This window comes from Netta rufina (genome assembly GCF_964035555.1).
Source record: "Netta rufina genome assembly, chromosome: 7".
NCBI lineage: Eukaryota > Metazoa > Chordata > Aves > Anseriformes > Anatidae > Netta > Netta rufina.
The window spans coordinates 19,293,734-19,313,534 of NC_140130.1; the positions used below are offsets into that span (position 1 = coordinate 19,293,734).

Sequence of the window (19,801 nt, forward strand, 5' to 3'; positions counted from 1 at the left end):
GAATGAAATGTTTTCACATTAACACAAAACATACTTTTCCTGAAAAACTTGAGAAGCCTTGTTGGCTTTAACCTCAAATTAATAATTTTTAAGTTACTTCAACCATTATTTACGTAACTTGAATTATGAGTGTGACTATGAATCCTGCTGCTGAAATGTATTGTTAGATTTTTGAATACCCTGTATTTAATTTATTTTAAAAATCAATCATGTATTTATAACCAACTAAACAAGATCTATTAATGAGCAGAGTTCATCTTTTTTATTTCCTCATGCATTTCCTTCATGCATGCATGCTGTTAGAGACTACAGGAATTTTGGTACAGGTGGTGGAAGCCAGCATGCATTATAAGCTCTTCCTGTAATCAATCAATCAATCAGTCTTTCAATTAAAGAGCAAAGAAAGGAATTGTTACTGGTGTGAGATTCCTGCTCATCCACAAGAGACTTCTATTGAGCCTCAGACCATGCAGCTGTCAATTGCAAAAGGATTATTGATTATTTGTACTTGGTTTTCCTAGTACATTGATGTCATCTCTGAAAAGAAAAGAAAACATTGCAGGTTAACAACAATTTTCTGGCATTTCTTTTATCTAAATAGATCCATAGCATTGTTGTAAAAGCTGAGCTGGGTGCTACACAGATAAGAATTACAGGCTTCCTGCAAAATTGTTATTGGAGGGACTGTAGTTACATTCATGAAGTTCCTCACGTTTAGTTTTTCTTTCCTAGATGTTTGTCTCTTTGGAGGTACCCATTTTTCTTCAGTGAGCTAACAGGATGAATGTATGATTCGGGCTGTGGTGGTAACCAGATGTCCCCTTTGCTGCCAGTTCAGATTCCCCCAGCAGGCAGCAATGAGCTGTAGGGCAGCATCTTGCTAAGAGAATTTCTCACTGCATTACAAGCTCTGGGTCATTGTTATTTGGGCTTCTTCCTGGGACCGCCTTCTCACACAGGGAGCAGCTCCTGGACCCCGATAGTGGCTGCAGCTCTAAGAGCTTACTGCTTGGAGGAGCTGCTCGTGCAGGGCAGCTGCATTGCAGCACAGTCACACTGTGACAGCTGGGATGCAGGAGGATGAGGCAGCTAAAAGACTTGCCATAGGCTGTGCAGGGTGGAACAAGGTGGTTGGGGATAGGAAGATGGGGATTCCCCAGACCCATGTGTACCCAGCAATGTACCTGTTCTGACTGGATCCCATATTTGACCTGCAAAGTATAGAGAAAGAGTTATTAATGGTGATTTTCAGTGCATTAATCAAAATAATCATGCAAAGCATCACCACATTAGGAGCTGGTGAAACACGGGAACTTTTCCTTCTTTCTCTTTCCTTCACTACTCTTAATCTGTTATTCAGCTTTACTCCATCTAGCGTCAGTTCTTGGAAATAAGATGTCATCTTGCCTTGCAGCCCGCAGCTATTTATATTCTTGGATCTCGTGACTCAACTGGGAAATGGTATTCAGGTCCCCCACCTTCAATACTACTTAAGCATTTTCTGATGACTTCGCTAAAGAAAGACCTCACAGGAGATATGTCAGCCAGGGACAGGCTTCTTGTAATTTGTCTCAGTCTTCCTTCTCTGAGAGAAATTTTTTTGCACGTGTTTTTTGGAAAGTTTGCTGAAATTTTCTGCTAACATGAAATTCACTGCGCTAACAGTTCATGTCCATAAGAAATAGTTAAGAGCTGATTTGTATCTTTCTAGCTTGAACTGGGCATAAAGTCCACTGGAGAGCATGTGGTGGGCATATATAGGCTAAAATCAGAGGAAAATCTGTGTTTTCCTGCTTTGCTCTTTCTTTCCTTGTTTATTTCTACAGTTTGGGGCTGGGGTGCATCAGCACCATCCTGTAGTGCTTCCATGGCTGAACTCCCTCCTTGCTCCCTGCTTTACCCAGCCCTGGGGGAGCTTCCAGGGCATCCAGAGAAGAGGTCTGCTGGGACACAAGGAGAGGAGCCCACAGGCCATATCAGAGGCTGCTAGTGGCTGTCTCAGCCCTCTTTTGCCTCCGCCAGGCTGGCACTTCACAGACAAAGTAATTACATGTAGTGACACTGCTCCTTTGGGTCCAGCAGCAGTATTTTTCAGCTTGCTCCTAACAGTTTGTATCAGCTCTTCCCAGAGAGATGAGGGAATTGAAAACAGAATCAAAAGACCCAATGTGTGCAGTACTTTTGAACTTGTCAACATTTCTTCACACACACAAAAAAGAACTCACAGGTTTAAGCATGTGAACGAAGTGACGCAAATTTCTGCCTGTCTGGAACTGTAGTCATTTAAACAAACAAACAAAAAAAAATAACAATTTCCCCCTCTTGTTCTGACTATGACAACAGATCAATAATAGATTAATGCAGAATGAGGCCAATGCAGAGTGATCTGAGCTAACTGGAGTGAATCAGCAATTGGTTAGGTCTGGGGACGCTCACCTGATCCCCTCCCCTGCCTGTGTTTGGGAAAGAAAGCAGCAGGGAGCTGCTGGGACAGGCCTTGTCTTCCAGCACCATTCCAAAGAGACTGCCTGCCTCAGCCTAAGTAACTAATTCACCACGCACAAAAGGAGCAGAGAATAGACTGCCTGGGAGGCTGATGCTCCTGTTCGTGTAGCCCAGTATAGTTGGTAAGTCACTTAAAAAGAATGGCTTTCTTGCTGATGCTCCCAGGCTGCCTTCCCACAATCGACAATGCCAGCTGCTGCACAGAAGGATGGTCCAGCCTTCTTCAGCACCTTGGCTATAAAATTCCACCATTTCCCTTCCACTGGATGTCCTTGAACAGGCAGATCTCTCTGAAAATTATTTTTGTTATGCCATGCAGGTTTTCAGCCAGGCCTGTTCTGTGAAAGGCAATATGTGGCTGCCTGACCAGAACATGCAGCCATACTGGGAGCAAATGGGGAGCAGAGCAGGACTGACCCTGGCAACAGGACTGTCCTTTGGGAACAGCTCATGCTTTCCTCTCCTCCAGGGAGCAGTGAAAGCTCACTTAAAGAAACCATCTCACAAAGACTTGAAAAGCAGTGTTGCCACCTAAAGTGTAGCTGTTCCCAGCTCCCACCTTGCTCCTCCACCTCTCCTGTGTCAGTACAAGCAATGCAATGCCTGTGTAGTAAATCAACAAAAATCAACCTGTGGGTCAGGTGTTGTTTTTAATGCACCAAAAATGACCTTATTACTTTTCAGCCAGTGGTTTTCTGTCTTTTTCTATTTATAAACCCATACAAATTTTCAGTTGAAGCTGTGGTCCTCTGTGAAATGTATTTAAGCTCAGTTTAAACCTGTATGAAAAGTCTTTAGGTCCTTAAACTTCTGTGAACCCCTCAGAAACAGTCCATGGATCCCCAAGCATGTGTAGCCTGCAAGGCAGAGGTCAGCATTGCATTTTGTGATATTGCTCACTTCTTTCAGCTCTCTGACACCAGGCTGTAAAGTTTTGGTACCTAGCCAGACCCGGTACAGAAATGCACATGGAGAATGAAGGTGGGTGGTTATAAGCAGCAATCAGAAGAAAGACAGATTTAGCTTTGCTGATACCTGGTACTGGTTCTTCAGGGCAGAACTTTATGAGATTAAGAGATCAGGGAATGGAAATAAACTGACCTGACACACTATATACATGATCTTAAAAAAGGACTTATAAATAATATTATTTTTTCATAAGTCACCGAGAAAAGGGTTGTAGGAATCCATCTTAAATTAGAGAGTCCTCTTTTGATGTTCAGTGTGAATTTATCCAGAAATTCAATAGGATACAGTGCCTTCTGTGAGTCAGAATATGCAGGAGCTCTGATTGATGCTGTTCTTTTCTGGTTGAGACCTCTGGCATGCTAAGCCTCCCGCTTCAGAGGTCTTGATTTGGTTTGTTTTTAAATCTCTGTCTAAGCTATGACAGCAGCTTTCATTGCTAGATAATCCCATGTTGTCACCTCTCTGCCTTGCCCTAGTCAGCACAAAGCTGCTTTCTCTGGGTGGTGGATGGGCTCTCCCTGGGAGCAGGAGCCCTCTGCCCTGTGGTGTCCAGGGTCTGAGTTACCCCAGGTGCATGTTGGCAGCAGCCAAGAGACTGGTCTTCCAGAAACACTTCTGAACTTTTATCCAGATTTGCAGCAGCTCCAGGCAAAGGCAGAGTACTCAGTTATTGCTGGAGTCAGTGACACCAGCAAGTTTGACAGCAGAGACCACGATGGCTGTGGAAGGAATTGCCTCTGACAGGTGTCTGAATATTACCAGGAAAGCATTCTCCTGACTCAGCAGGTTTGGGACCAACTCTTACAATCAAATGACTTAGAGCTATTCAAGACTAGCCTCAAACAGTTGTGCAGAGGAGGAGGAAGGAATAAGGATTCCTCCCCATTTGGCCGCTGTGAAAAGGTCAACTGCAAATGCAGCCCCCAGATCTGATGAGAGCTCAAGCGTCCTGGGGCAGATGCTCTCCCAGAGAATGTGGAAAGTGGCCAGGAAGGAGTGAAAAATAGCCAGAAGTGTGACTCTGCCCATCAGGCTCATAGCTGGCATCAGTGCAGTATCCTGGAAAGGGGCTTAATGAATTAATCTCACCCGAACAGTCTGGGCTATATGTATGTGTATATATAACACTGCCTCTCTGTGTATGTGTCTGTATATGAAGTAGTCCTGCCATTCAAAAATGGTGCTGAAAGGAATTGAGCGCCTGAAGAGTACCTATAGAATGGCTTAGCACTGCTTTTTAAAGTCTGGTGTTCTCAGCACAGTGTAAAGCTTAGTGTCCTTGCTTTTGAAGTGTGCAATAATAAAGATTAATTTCATTTTATGGAAAGGGTAACCTGAGCCAAAGTAACTTGCCCAAGGTTGTTCAGAAGAACAAGTCCTGTTAGACAAGACAGTGACAGAATCAGGTAGAAAAGCCAATTTATTATGCTGTTTATTGGTGACCATTGCCTTGACACAAAACAGGTATTTACGGTTTGTTTCTGGAAATATATATTTGCAAGAAAGTTGAGACAGCCATTTTTGCTGAGATCACTTTTTGCGTCTTTTTTGGCTCTGTTTTTCCTTATTTGTAAACCTCTAATTATTTATGAAAACCATATATTGACCTGATGATTGGGTTCTTTGGAGAATGTAAAAATGGGACAATGAAAGGCTTCTGGAGGAAAAAAAATGAGTGGTAAGGGAAACAACAGTTCAGGGTATATATTGCTGAGTGATGAGAGAAAACATTCAAACTGGTGACCCCAGAGGTGTCAAAGATTCTACTGAATGACTGATTTTCTCCAGAAAAAGACACTGGGTATCAGAGTTTAAAAGGAATATTCCTGGCAGAGGAAAAGAGAAGCTTGTTTTAGGAAAATTATGATAGATGCAGGCACCTCAGGGAAGTTAGGCCTGCCTGGACTACTGACAATTCAGATAGAATGGGTGGATGAAGGTTATGGCTAATTCTTTTCCCTCTGGTGCCTCACTACTGTTGTTACCAGATGTTTACAAACATGCATGAGAAAGCTACTTTGAAGTGGTCTCAGCTTCTGTAGAGAGGAACTGCAGCACTGATTGGTAACATCTACAAAGATTTCTGAATAAATCCTGTAATAACTTCTTAGTGGGAGCCTTAGCATGAAGGCCACAGCTTGAAAGAAATGCTGCAAATGAGCTAGCCTTGTACCAGGTATTTCTAAGCTGAAAAGTGAAATACCTCATGACTGGGAAACGTCTCCAAATGTCAGATCAGTGCAAAGAAAATGTCTACTTCCAAGCTGACATATTTCTGCAGGAGAAAATTACTTCACTGAAAAGTAATTAAAATTCACTAAAGTTGCTGTAGTGTGGCTTAAAACAACCAATGCCCATCCCTGTTTCATCTTCTCTTTGTAAAAAAATCTTCTCTGGAGAAGACATCGTAGTTACTCTGATTAGTAACTGTATAAAAGAGAGTTGCTTTGCAGATATATTTTTAGCATCTTGCTATTTCATGTACTTTTTCCCATGAACTTGCCTATAGTACAGCAGCGGTATGTGTTTGCATCTTAAGCAGATACAATTTCAACGGATAGTAGAGCGACCGAGACAGTATCCCTCCCTGGCTGCAGAGCGAATGTATAGTGTTACATGTGAATAGCTGATGCAGTATCTGAGTTGCTGCGATGCATTTCAGCGCCCGGCATCTTGTGTAGTCTCTGTTCTAGGTCTTAATCCTTTTTCCTTGAGCATTGCTCTTTCAGTGACACATTTGGACAAGGGCAAGGTCTCTTCTAAAATGTGTATTTACTTAACAATTTTGATTTGTGAACTTTGACCCCATTTTCCAAAGGTATCCTCCTTGTGGCTTTTTCACAGAGGCTTTCTATACCCTAACATCAGAGCGAGGTCTCCAGCTAGCTTTGTGAGCTCAGACTCCAGTGATTAGTGTATCTTTGATTTGCGGCTAATAGTATCTGTGGTATGACTCATGTCTACTTGATTGGCTTCCTGTCTGGCAAATGATGCATTCCACAGTTCACAGCATTATAGGCCAATCTGGACTATTTAGATCAAAAGGAAACTAAGAACTGCTCTCCGCTCCTAATAGCAGACTTTTTGTTCTGACTCTCAGCCTGCTTGAAAGCTCTGAAATGGTTAGATCAGCTCTGTTATGTTTGCAGTTTCTGCCTGTCTGTGCAGCTGGGTATAGGTGCAAACATGACAAAATGATAGGAAAAAGGATCCTAACTCAAACATATTGGTGGTGATGGTTCTGCAATCTATACATTTTCTGTAAGAAACTGCACCTCAACATTCACACTTGCACTTAATTGTCCAAACCTAGTTTTTGTCATGCCATCCATCTCTGATATTTATATTTTCCAAGTGGATGGTTTCACCTCCTGTTAATCCATAGCAGTATTTTTAGAGTTGACGTTGTGGAGACCAGAGGCTTTCAAGATGAGATGACTGTTTCTCCTTAGTTTCAGAGAGGGAGTTTAAATGGAAGCAATGAGCCATGACTTTGAACTCTGCATCATCAGCCTCAAAGGTTATAATTTCACAGGGGCTTCAAGAGTTACCTCAGCTGAAGGCCCTTTGCAGATTTCCAGCACCCTGGAGAGTCACACACAGTTTGTATGAAACACTTGTTGCACTCTTCAATTGTTGTTCTCTTGTTAAACAGGAATGTCCAGTGAAGAATGGCAGGCCCGTCACTGTAGGCTCCACTCATTGAACTGAAACTGAGGTTGCTAAAACTAAATATGATATTCTGTACATTTTCTTCTATAGCACACCTTTGGGCTGGAGATGCAAGTGGTTGTGGGCTGCACACCAGCATCCTGGATTTCCATGGGAACTGTGGATAACCCTCATGCACATGAGGAATACACTGTCATGTGCCATTACGAAATCTACTACTGGTGAAAAAACATCCTGTTTCATGAAGATGTGGGAAGAAAGGAGAATTTTCTTTCATGAAGCTGGTTTTAATTATTGTCTTTAAGTATATTACCATCCAGATCTTGCTCACTGCATGACTCTCAGTTACAAAAATCTGACATAACCAGAAAGGTGCATTGCTTGTGCCTGGAGTGCACAGATATGTCAGGATAAGGAAAGAAGAGGGCTTTCCCTGTCAGTAGGCATGGCCTGCTACAACCCATTGGGAGAGCTCCACTAGCTGAGGATAATGCAAGGGCTATAACACTCAGCTGAGTTTTTTCATTCAAAAAGAGCCTAAGAGATGAACCTAGTTTAGTTCCAAGCCCTCTGCCATTTGCTCTGACTTGCAAGATTACCTTGTGTTTCACAAGGCAAGTCCAGCAAAGAAAAGTCAGTCACTTCGAAGAAATCCAGTGGTAAAACTCAAGAGAACATCTAGATATCGCTTCAGATATCAAAAGAAAATCAGCACTATACTTGGCACTGGGCCTGTGCAGCTCCCAAGCTCCTTCTGTCCTCTCACGTATCAGTACAGTTTGTGCATTGCCTTTAAAACCTGATCTTATGCTGAGTGACTTCCATGGGGGCCTGCAGAACCCAGAGAATTGCATGAGGAGTTTTGGTATGTGTTGTTCCCCAGGTTGTATTGAGGCAACAGATTAGTTTTTGCTACTACAGCAAGCTTAAAATGCATGCCTTTTCCTTTTTAATATACATTCTCTGTCTCTCCATCCTTCTCCTTGTCTCTGCATGCCTCTTTCTTTGTCTCCTTCTGTCAAAATAAATCTGGCTGCCATACACTGTAGTTAACTCAAAATATTGCCAGCATTAAATGTGCCCAGACATTTTTATTAATACATTAAACTTGCATGAAATTTTAGGCATTATAATTTACCAAGCTTACACCAAGATGGCATTTGAAACTGACATGAGCTATTAATTAAAAAAAAAAAAAGGACATTAAATAATAGTCAGTTGACATCTAAATTACTATTTTGTTAGCTGACAGCAGCTTCCCTCAAGGCTCTCTCTCTTCTCAAGTGTTAGTAAATATCCCATTGAGTTTAAGGGCATCCCATTATGAATTGATTGTTTAAATCACAATGTTATATACCTGGATAGAGTGGTGAATGTTAATTATTTCACAATGAGCTGACAGTATGATTTGGGTCTAGAAACACTTCTGTTTTAAGGATTTGGGAAAGTGTCAAGGGGGACATATAAGAATGTTTATTTCAGTGGAAAATGTGATCTTGCAATGTGTTGGCTAGGTTCAGTTTCAGCTAATAGGGGCTTTAGCATAAATGGAGATTTGTGTATGTGGCTGTGATACTCCCACTCAGAGTATATCCCAGTTAGAGGGAGAAATTGAATGACTTGAGGCACTTGTGGCAATAACAGTGTGAAAATTAAAACAAAATTTGGCTTATTATGAATTCGGCAAGTGCTCTATCAGGTGGATTAAAGTGGTGAAGTTTGTTTTGTTTTTCCCTGAACAAACACTAATAATCATCAGTGGTGAAGTAGAAAATTAAATTGATTGTGGATGATATGCCAGTTTTCCTTTTCAGTCCTACAGGGGTGATATCCTGATTATCATTGAGGGATTCAGGTTGCCTGTGTAGCTGAGGGATTCAGGATGGTTTTATGATTGATTGGAATAAATCTAGGACTAAGTAATTTCTGATAGAGGACTTTGCGTTATCAAAAGGGTTTCCGGGATGAACCACTGTCCTAAAAATGCCATGAATTAGAATCTCCAGGGTAGTGAAGCAAGTAGTGAAAATTAGGTTAGATCTAATTATCACATCTCTCCACTGACCTGAATAAATGGGAAGCTATCCCTTTGACCTATGGGGAAAAATAAATCAGATAAAAATGAACATATAGCTTGGATATTCTTGAGGAAACTCCTTAGTATTTGTGACACTGTAGCACTTAATCATGATGAGTACTTATCAGGTAATATATCAATGCTGTTTTCAGGAAATCGATGTTCAGGTTGGAAAATCAGGTTGGAGGGTTACTTTTGCTTGCTTGTTTGTTTTTGTTAAGAACATCTACCTCCCATACATCTCCTTGCAGAGATATACAAGCAACCTCAACCATTTAAATGATGAATGTTGGAAACTGAAACGTGTCATTTCCCACTGTTCTGTGGTTAAAGTTTTGTCCTACAAAGAAGAGATGCCAACATGGATGAGAGTCCTATGGAAAGGTCTTCCTCTAAAGGTTAGGAGGAAAGATGAAATAGGACTTTGGATCTTGTATACTGAATTTCCCTTTGATTTCTGCGAGTAGTTTGCTTGGATTTAAAAATGATAATGCAAAGAACAAATAGGTTGAATTTGCATCATCTGAGATGTGGAAGAGCATATATTTGTTTATAAAACAAGCCACCATATGAACTTCCTTTCTAAAACTTGATGCTACTACAAGGATATCTGATTTTCATAGGTAATATTGTTAACTTTCTCATCTATAATCTCTCTGTAAGTTCTTTAGAGCCTAAATTATGTGTTTGTATTATTTGCAGCATTGTTGTATCAGTCATACTACTCCATCCTTACAGTAGGTAAACAATAATTAATTATGTTTTTGTTAGTTACTGAGGATCACATTAGGTATTAACTATTTTATATTACAAACCAATAGTTTCATTAAGACCAGTAAATGACTATTTTGCTTCCTCAGATTAGCATCTGTATTATAGAATCCCTTAAAAATCCACTAAGCGGTAATACATAGATGCCTTGAAGTGAACAAGAACAAAGACTTGTTAATAAACTACTAAATGCCACAGTACTGTTGAAAAGTAAAATGGACTAAGAAGAAATGGTGGATTTCTAGTTGTTTTCCACTACACAGGAAAAAAAGTCATCATTAGGATACCTAGTTTTGTCCCCAGATACTGTGGTATTACAGCTTTTCTCTAAGTTGGTGTCAGTGTTTCTAAGGCAGAATGTGCAGTGTGTACTGTGTCACACTTCCAGCCTTAAGACCCCAAGTTTAACATGCAACTAGGAACCTCACAGATAGTGCCATCTGTATTTGATCCAGGCAGTAAATCTACTGCCTTTCGTGTCTCTCCTTGTCTTTGTCCCCTTCCTCCCATTCTCCTGAGTCTGGTCTCTGAGATTTCTGTTTTCTTTCTCCCTCCCCATTTGTTGCTGTGTCTGTACTGTCCTTAACACACCAGAAACACCTTACTGGGTGCTCTATGCTCTGTCTTTTGGTTCTACAGCAGTCCTAATTTACTTTAAGGCTGATACACAGAAAGCGTGAATGAGTGTCTTGTAAGAGAAGAGACTGAACACAGTGTGTGATGAGAAAGGAAACGGGGTTTGTGACAGTTAGCTGTGTTAGGCTGTGGAAGCGTCCCCTTGGGCAAACAACAGATGCTCCGTGCTGGGGCCTTTCTCTGTTAGGCAAAACATTACAATACTTTCTGCAAAGACTGTCCTTGCCTTGATGTTAAACTGAGTGTTTGCATATGTTGTGTTGCCTCTGTGAGGAATGACTGATGAGGACGTGCCTATTAGCACTTCTATCCACCTCTCTGAGAGAGGCCAAAAGGCTTTTCTTAGGTCACTGAGAACAGCTGTTGCCTTCAGTCCATGAGAATGCTGATTAATTCATGTAATTTCATTTTTTTTACACACATAAAATATCTTAGGGAGAAACAAAACATTGTCTGCCCCCACTCTACATCTCCACCCTATTGAATGACTTCAGATGAGGAACAGCCATCCCCTAAGCAGTCTGACACTACCTCTTGTGCCTGTGAGTCCATAAGGCGCTCACAACCTAAAATGGCCTTACTGGTTCTGGGTAGCGGGAGCGAAAGTGGAGGGTAAAAATACATCCCTCACAATGGGAATGGTCACCGCATGACCTTGATTTGAAAGACCTTTGGGTGAAGGGAGTTCTTGGAACTGAGGCCCAGTCACAGCGACTGGGAAACTTTTGATGAAGCCATTTGCTGTGGTTTATATCTTTCTGGCTTTTTATTTTTTCCTCTTGGATCCTCTTTTTTTTTTTTTTTCCATCTCTCTATTCCTTTCTGGAAATCTAAAGGGCTTGTGAAAATATATCGGTATAGTAAAAGCTCTGCTGCAGAGAAAACATGGAAAAATTCTACCAATGTCAAAGAGAATCTAAGTTCAGCACCTCTGAAATGAGACCTTTGGCTTTCATCCAAATCTAAGGCTTTTTAAAAAATTATTTGTATTTTTTTGAGCTTGCTATTAAATATAGTGCAAAATAAAAGGGCAGAATCAAAAGCTTTTGAAGTATTTTCTTTGGAAAATGAATCTCAGTCTGCTGGGATTTCTTTCCTAGTTCTTAAATGTCAAACCCCTGTTATATGGAATTTCCTTTTCCATGCAGCTCCACTAGATGTACTGGGTGTCATGGTCCTCTAGACCGTAAATAAATTTATATTATATTATCATTCAAATCACAGTTGTGGGGAAGTATCATACATAAAGAAAGAGAAATTTATCATTACAGTTTGCATATCATGCTGCCCCTCAGAAAACCCTGGGAGCAATGATTCTTACCTTCTATCCATTTTGCCATCTGACTCTAAAGAGAGAACAGGAAAATGCAGTTAGTTTAGAAACCAGGAAAAGAGTGGTGAAAGGCCTGTTCACATGCTGTGAGAATGCAACAAGGAGAACATAGGTAGAGCTGCTGGAGGAGGTAAAGGTCCAGCCATCCTTTCTGAGGCAAAACTCTTTAATATTAGTAGTGCCATGCAGCCTTCCTAAAGCCCTTCTTAATTCTTCCAGCTAGAATATCTCACAACAACTTTCTCAAAACTATTTTTGCTAACGTTTTGGGTATTTTGAGATATTGTGGTGTTTTTGTTTTGTTTTCTTTTGTTTTGTTTTGGTAGTGCATATCCAGAGTGTAATGAGAAACAACTTCAGGGGTAGATGCTTGATGAGAATTAGGAGGAAGCAATTTCCCCTTAGGGAATGTAGTGCCAATAAAGAAAGCATCAGCTCTTTGTCTTTCAGGAAGTAGCATTACGCCATCATTTGTATCCTCACAGGGTACCTGGGGAGTCTGTTTGCAAAACTATCCTTTAAGAGACAAGCATTTACTGTAAACAGCATGAAACACAAGGAGATCTCAATCTTTGGATAAGAAATCGGGAGTATTTTCGCTTACCTCCAAATACATTGTCAAGCATTTGTTTTTTGATCATGCAAATTATGACTGCTATAAAACCAATTGCTAGAAAGGCTCCCAGAGTAACTCCTATAATAAGATATGTGAAATCTGCAAAAATTGAAAACAAGACAGTGAATATACGCCAATAAGTAATAAATACAGCTGTTTGTTTCAGATGTGGTAACACAAATCTGCCAAAGTTAAAATACATCTTTTTTCAAAGTCACTTTATTCTTCAGAAGTGGCTGATGATGCTGAGCCAGACCAGGTAGGTGATGATATTCACACACCAGACTACCCCTGCACAGCATGAAACCATATGAAACTGTGGCTAAGGGGCTCGATGCAGTTATATGATAATGAACAAGTTTCACTCTTTGTGTGTACAGGTCTCAGCTGAGTTTTACAGCTAGGACTCTAACTTTTTTGCCAAAGATTCTACTACCCCCACTCCCTCTCCGCTCTTTATCCTACTAATCTCCCATTCCTGCTTCCCCTACCTGCATGTGCACAGCTTCATCTCCTCCCCCCAACCCCATCATCCTGCTCTGCCTGACTACTCTGCCTGTAACTCTTTTCAGGGAGGAAGCAGGAGAATTTTAAGTGTAAACTATGAAGCATATTATTATTTTGCATCACTATGTGTACATAGTCATCTGTCATGCTGGAGACTACAGGATCTGTGATACTCCTGGCTCTGTTCTCCCTATGCTCATTATATTTAGTTAAAATTCATTTTAAGTCTCCAATCACATGGTAGAACTCTGCTGTGCTAGGCAAAGTTGAAGCACACAACCAGATAATAATTTTCTACACATAAAAAGTTTTTAAATTCTTCTATGTGTATTCAGTCCCAGAACCTCCCCTCCTCCCCCCCGGACTTTCTGCCTGGAAGTGAAAATCTCCCCATAAACTGACCTATTTCATCCTCTGAGTTTTCAGAAGCATAGACCTTTGCTCTCCAAAAATCTGAAAAGGAAATATTTTTGTCTGTTAAGACATTAGGAAGAATGTGCTATATGTACCTGAGCTAAAGCTAAGAATGTGTATCAGGCTATTCCCAAAGGAAAGGAACATCCAGGTAAAGGTTAAGAAAGGACCTGAGGCTTCCTGCAGTAGCAAAGTGTTAGCAAAGTTATATGAAATTAGTAAAGTTAATGAGGAAATCTTAGACATTTGGAACAAATTACTGAATGGTAATTTTTGGACAGAATGGAAAATATAGTTTTAAAAACTTTTGTTATAGTACTGTTTCCTTTCTAAGATTTCCTCACTGCAAGCCCATGAGCTGTGTGCAAGAGTTGAAACAGAAGTTGCTATAAATCACAAAAAGGACTACAGATACAGTAAAGCTAGTAAGACATGCTAGCAAAAGAGGACACAACAAAACCCCAGCCCTACATGTGCTGTAGCCCCAGCCTTCAAAAAGAAATTTAGAGAAGAGTCTTTTTCTCTTGTGGGCAAGAAAACCTTGTGAGCTGGAAGCAACCTTTCCAGAGATTCCTGTGCCAAGCTGCCTGTTCATCAAAAGGCCCTGCTCCTGGCCCTGCTCTCTTCCATAAAGCCACTGAGCTGGGCTGCCTGATGCTTGGATTGTGCAGGGTCCCTCAAGATAGAGTGGGTTTGAAGAAAACAATTCTTGCCCATGTAGTTTTTGAAGGAGATGGACTCAAAAGTTTCCAACAATAAGAAGTAGTTTGTTTGTTTGTTTGTTTGTTTGTTTAAAAAAAAAAAAAAAAAAAAGGTCATATTTGATGTTGCTTGCTCATTGTAGGAAATTGCTGAAAATGTACAACTGAATGTTTCCCAGAGATGGGCATGCAAGGGTGTTCCCACCAAAATCTTTTCAAGCAGCACCAAATAACCTAACTGTTGCACAGCTGCATGAGTTGCTTGGAGCATGAGAAGGCTTTAAAGGCAGATGTATCCCCTGTGTTTTAAAACAATGTGCTATTAAATTTCTGTCTCTGGTAAATTCCTCAGGTGGAACTCAAAGTCCTCTCCAGCTATTGCTGGGCAGACAACAGACATTATTTGGCTGACAACAGACATTATTATTTCCAGAACCAAACCTGTGTTGTGGTTGGCAATGGACTGATGCAGATGGAATTAGTACCTCTGCACCAGAGTACTTATCCTGTAAAACATCAAGGCCTACATTAAGCGTTTACAGCATGTGAGATTACTAAACCTACCCTGGAAGACACAGGATGATCTGCTCCTCTGTTGCTTTGCTGGACCTGCATCCCTGAGGGTACCCTCCTTGGCAATCCGCTGCCTGTGTGATGGTACTTCTGGTTGGTCATAAGGGACTTGGTAGGAAGACAGCTGTTCTGCACCCCACGTTGTCTTTTCATAGGCATTCCACACTTTAATGGGGATTTCTGACTGAAACTCAAATGGGATTTCAAGGTCTTAAATGCATCCAGCTTTCCTTCGGCTAAAATGCCCACGTGGTAAAACCCAGATTGCCTCTCACCATGGAGAAATAATCCTGCCTTTTTGAGGTTTTGGGGGCTGTGCTTTCATTTCTTTCCCACTAAAATGAATACTTAAAAATGAGCTTGTTTTTAAATTTCAAGCATAATCCTCTCATTCTCCAAAGCCACCAAACCAGCCATTTCTGTCCCTTTAGAGACATCAGTGTTGAGTCTGCTTTTCGGATTGCTGAAAATCTCTTTAGCTGAGTCTGGGCTCTGGGGCTTCTGCCATTACATCAGAAAAATCTGATACGTTGGGTGACTCTGAACAGATTTGTTTTTGTTTCCTGGCCTTAGTCACATTTCTAATCCCAAATTTTCATAAATTACAAACCATGCTTCAAAATCCTGGAGACAAGCTTAAAAAAGTCTTGAGTTTTAAACCATATGTATTTAGTGAGCTGTAATACTGAGCGGAAAGTCCTTTTTTCCCCAATTTTTTCTTCGTAATCAAAAAATATCAGGAAACTTCTTTTATACAGGCAGAAATGTTTTCTTTCAAAAAATCCCATGACACTCAGAGATGGGATTTGGAAGGGGTAGGGAATCCAGTGGCACATATGATCACAAAAGCTGACTTCTCTACATGACCAAAATCAATGTAAAAAAATAAATAAAAAATAAAACAAAAAACAATAATCACAAAAGTCTAAGAATACATAGGTATAGAAAGCAATGTTTCTGATTTTCCAGATTAAGAACCAGTCTCTTTGCTCCTGCCTGTGAATTTATTTCATTATAAATTAAAAAAAAAAACTTTCTTCCATCCACTTAATTATTCTTTGTGCTCATATGAAGAATGTTTTAAATTCAAACATAATAAAAGTTATATTGTATTACTTTTATTATCCTAATGGTCATAATACATAGACCTTAATGTATGCTTTCTAATGGAATTAAACCAGTGACAGATTATGTGTTTTATGGCAGAAATAATATTTTACATGGAATATTTTATGTAGGTCACTTTAATATATTGAGATTTAATTTTTAGTTTCTTTTTAAAAAGGGAGGGAGGGAAATCTCTGAAAACCCACAGGACTGGAGAGAATGTTTTCAATTCATAGTTTCAATATGGTTTTAATTAACGTTTAATATCATTTACTGGATGCTGCTTAAATACCGCTTGCTTTTGAGGACTGTGTGTTTGGTAGCTAGCTTCTGTTTGTTTTCCTTTCTCCTTAGGTGGAAGGAAGGGGATCAACACAGTTAAACACATTTTGCTGTTTGATCTAGGTTCCATCATCAGTTCAGATCTCCTGGGGATATATGCAGTCCTCCCAGGACAGGGTGATAGAAATGATTCCTAATGCTCTGCAGCTCCCTAGTCCCAGTTCTAGCTTTCTGTCTGGCCCGCATCTCTGCAGACTGGGCTCAGACTAACTCCCTTTCTTGAATAAACCCTCTGAACTTGGACAGGATTTTCTTCTGGGTCATAGAGCCTTGCAGATGAATTTAATATCTATACCAGAGTGACTTGTGATCATTTTCGAAGGGTCTTGACATAACTGATGGTGTTTTCCCAGCCTTTATGCAAGCCTGACTCATGCATTTGCACTGTGATGCAGACAGATTGTGTCGCATTGATCATCTATGTTGTGGTTAAATCAGGAGATGTGATTTACCTCTACCAAGGCAGAGCAGCCAGGCAGGCAATGAGCCCATATATATGAACACACCAGGCTCTGAGGGGACCAGGAGCCTCTGTGTGCATGATCTCTGTGAACCCTAGGCATGATTAGCCCCCCAGCCATGGGCAGAACTGGGTGAAGCTGAACACAGCTCCTGAGGCCAGCAGCCCATTCTGGGAGCTGCCCCACCAAGGAATGTCCTGTTCTCCATCTGCTACCCATGGGTGCTCAGACAGTGCCTTGCGAATGGGTCAACACAGGGAGAAAAATGGTGCAGAATGCACTGTTAATATATATATATATGTAGATATTTAGTGTAGCAAAATTGTCAGTTATATCTAAATTTTGTAAGATAAGCACTGCTGGCATGCAGGCAAATGGGTCATTCCTCAGTCCTTTTCTGTAGTAATAGATGAGGACAGGAGTCACTCCCACAAGGAGACAGGAATTTGGTGAGCTCTAGCCCTTGTCAGGCTCCTCTCCATCTAGGTCCCATGGATGTGGCATTGCCTGCACCTTTCTCTGTGCCACTTGGAGCCATGTTAATGTATTTTCCTTGTATCTATTGCAAGGTTACCTTTTGCACCTCTTTGCTCCAGGGAAATGCTATTGGATTAATGGGACTTGTGCCATTTGCTTGCTGAGCAATAGCTAGTCAGTAACTAGAGAGCAATGGTTGCACTTTCTCTTTAGACCTGTAAAAACAGCTGCTATCCATGCCTTACGTGGCAGACAGTCTCCATCTCTCTGAGCTCCTGGAAGCATCTATAGGAAGGTGCAGAGGTCTTCAAGAGCCAACTAAAGGACAGTAAGAGCAATAAATTTCTATGTATACTCTGAGAAGGATGACAAGAGGATAGAGCACTGCTTTAGACTTAAGAATAGTGCTACATTCAAGAGCAGAGGCAGAAGCACATATGCAGTGGGTGCAAGCTGGAAGAGCTGAGCTGTATGCTTCAGGTGGGGCAAACTGTCTTGTGGGATTCCCCAAGGTAAATGATGATTTTCGGTAAATTTCTGCTTGAAGTAGGGTGATGTAGGAAGCGTCTGTCTGGTGACAATGAGAATTTTGCCACCAGAGGGTGCCTGCCCCCTTACCTAACCTCTCAGAGATCACAGCATCCACGTACACTTCTGTCTTTTAGCTGCTGCCAGCTCCGTCCTGAATTAGTCCACCTTAGTCCCAATGTTATATTATAAATCCTGCTGACACTTCCTATCTGTGTGACCCACTTCTTCCCTGTGCAGACTGGAGGTGAGAAACCGTGAAATAAAAGGCAAGTTGTGAGGGTGACAAAGCTCTGCTTTGAGCTGACAGGAAGCGTTAGAAGCATCCTGAGTCAGGAGCATCAAAGTCTAAGTAAGAGATGCAGAGAGCAAAAGCAGCTTGCAGGTAACATGCACACAGATCAACTTCTTCCTTACGCTCCACTAAAGTAGTTTCCTACATAGTGCCAGACAGGATGTTCAGCAGCTTTGACATCTATTACGCAAAGATGCACGTACTTAACTTCAGGGTGTCTTCTGTATGACACGTGGCCAATCCCTTAGCACTCAAGGTAGAAAATTTTGTTTAGAAAACCCAGCAACCTATACCCCACTGCCTCAACAAACTTTTCTTCTCCGAGGAAGAGAGTTCTAAACAAAGTTTAAAACAACATACGTGTACATGCAATCAGACTGAGAAATAAATAATCCCAACAAAGACCAAAGTCAGGAAAAAAAAAAAAAAGCTCTCTAAAAAGATGGAAAATAAATAAAATAAATATGATCGATCACTTACGTAAGAGAAGAAGAAATATTGTTGGGACCGATATCCAGCTTGTTAGTGAGATCATAGTGAAGTTTTGACAACAGAGTGATTTCACCCAAATTTTCTGAATTTTGCTCTTCTGCGGTGAGAGGGAAAAAAAAAAAAAAAAGCTAAGCCAGGTCACGTGGTTATATTGTGAAGCAACAGTCACATCCTGAGTAGTTACGCTTACAAACAGAAGTTCCCTTTTTTGGGTTTAAGTTCAACATATAAATAAACTACATGCTTGAAAACATTTTGAGGAGAAGATGGACAGCCAACAGTCAGAGCCTAGTTCAGCTATTTTGTTCTCTGAGGGAACTTTAAATACTAATATTTATTTTTACCAAATTGAAAAGGTCCTACCACAGTGATTTGGTCTCTGCTGAAGTCTTCTCAGCCTGAAGTGATGCAAGTGGCTTTTCTTCTTTAGAGAGAAAATGTTTTTAATAATTTCCCCCCATCATTTTTTTGGGGAGAGCAGAGTGGAAGAAACTCACCACAACTGCAAAAAGATTGCAAGCCAGTTCCTGGAAAAGAAAGCCACCATTGCCAGTTTCTGCCTTAGAAAAATGTCCGGGCACAGTAGGAACTAAAAAGAGTAACTTACTGGCAGATCACAGAATCACAGACTGGTGAAGGTGAGAAGGGGTCTCTGGAAGTCATCTAATCCAACCTCCCTGCCGAGCAGTGTCACATCCAGATGATGCCTCTGACAAGAGTACAGTTTAGTCATTATACCACGGTAAAACAAAAAATAACTATATATATATATCTGTTTTTCAAGAAAATTTCCATTTTTTCTTCCTTTTCCTTCTCATGATGAGGGAATATTTCAGCAGAATTGCATATCTTAAGGCTGGACAAAACCTCTTTCTTGCTGAGTAGCTTACAGCTGTAAAGCCCTCCTTCCTTCCAGAAGTCTGTTTTTAATGGACCACTGTAGACTACAGAGAATGCTGGTGACTGCAGGTCTACGACCACCTTGGCAGGAAAATGGCTGCAGATGAGCAAGACGCGTTCACAAATGATTAGTTGCTCTGACAAGATGTGAGTGAAGGATCATGTTTATGTCTTCCAGGTGTTTGTGGAGGGATGTGCAGAACATGGTTTTAGACAACAAATAAGACTCTTGAGGAACTGAAAATGTAAATAAAAATGACCTATGAACTCTCTGAGGTGGCCTCAATTCCTGGCTTGTTTTGCTTTATGAAGCATAGGCAGAACAGATTGAATGTGGTAGCAATTCATGAACGTATTTGTTAACGCTCTGACCCGTTGTGAGCGTGTGTGTATGAACACGTGTGTAATTCACTGCTGCTCTTTCA

General features: G+C 40.9%; 1 protein-coding gene across 1 annotated transcript; it reads right to left on the reverse strand.

Moving 5' to 3' along the window:
• Positions 1–416: 416 nt before the first annotated feature.
• TMEM273 (transmembrane protein 273) lies at positions 417–18,519 on the reverse strand (the record flags this gene model as incomplete). The annotated part of the gene is made up of 6 exons (XM_084290186.1): positions 417–537; positions 1,185–1,211; positions 11,952–11,976; positions 12,568–12,678; positions 13,489–13,539; positions 18,465–18,519. The coding sequence occupies 6 exons, from the start codon at positions 18,517–18,519 to the stop codon at positions 492–494; spliced, it is 315 nt and encodes a 104-aa protein (XP_084146312.1). The 3' UTR covers positions 417–491.
• Positions 18,520–19,801: the final 1,282 nt, after the last annotated feature.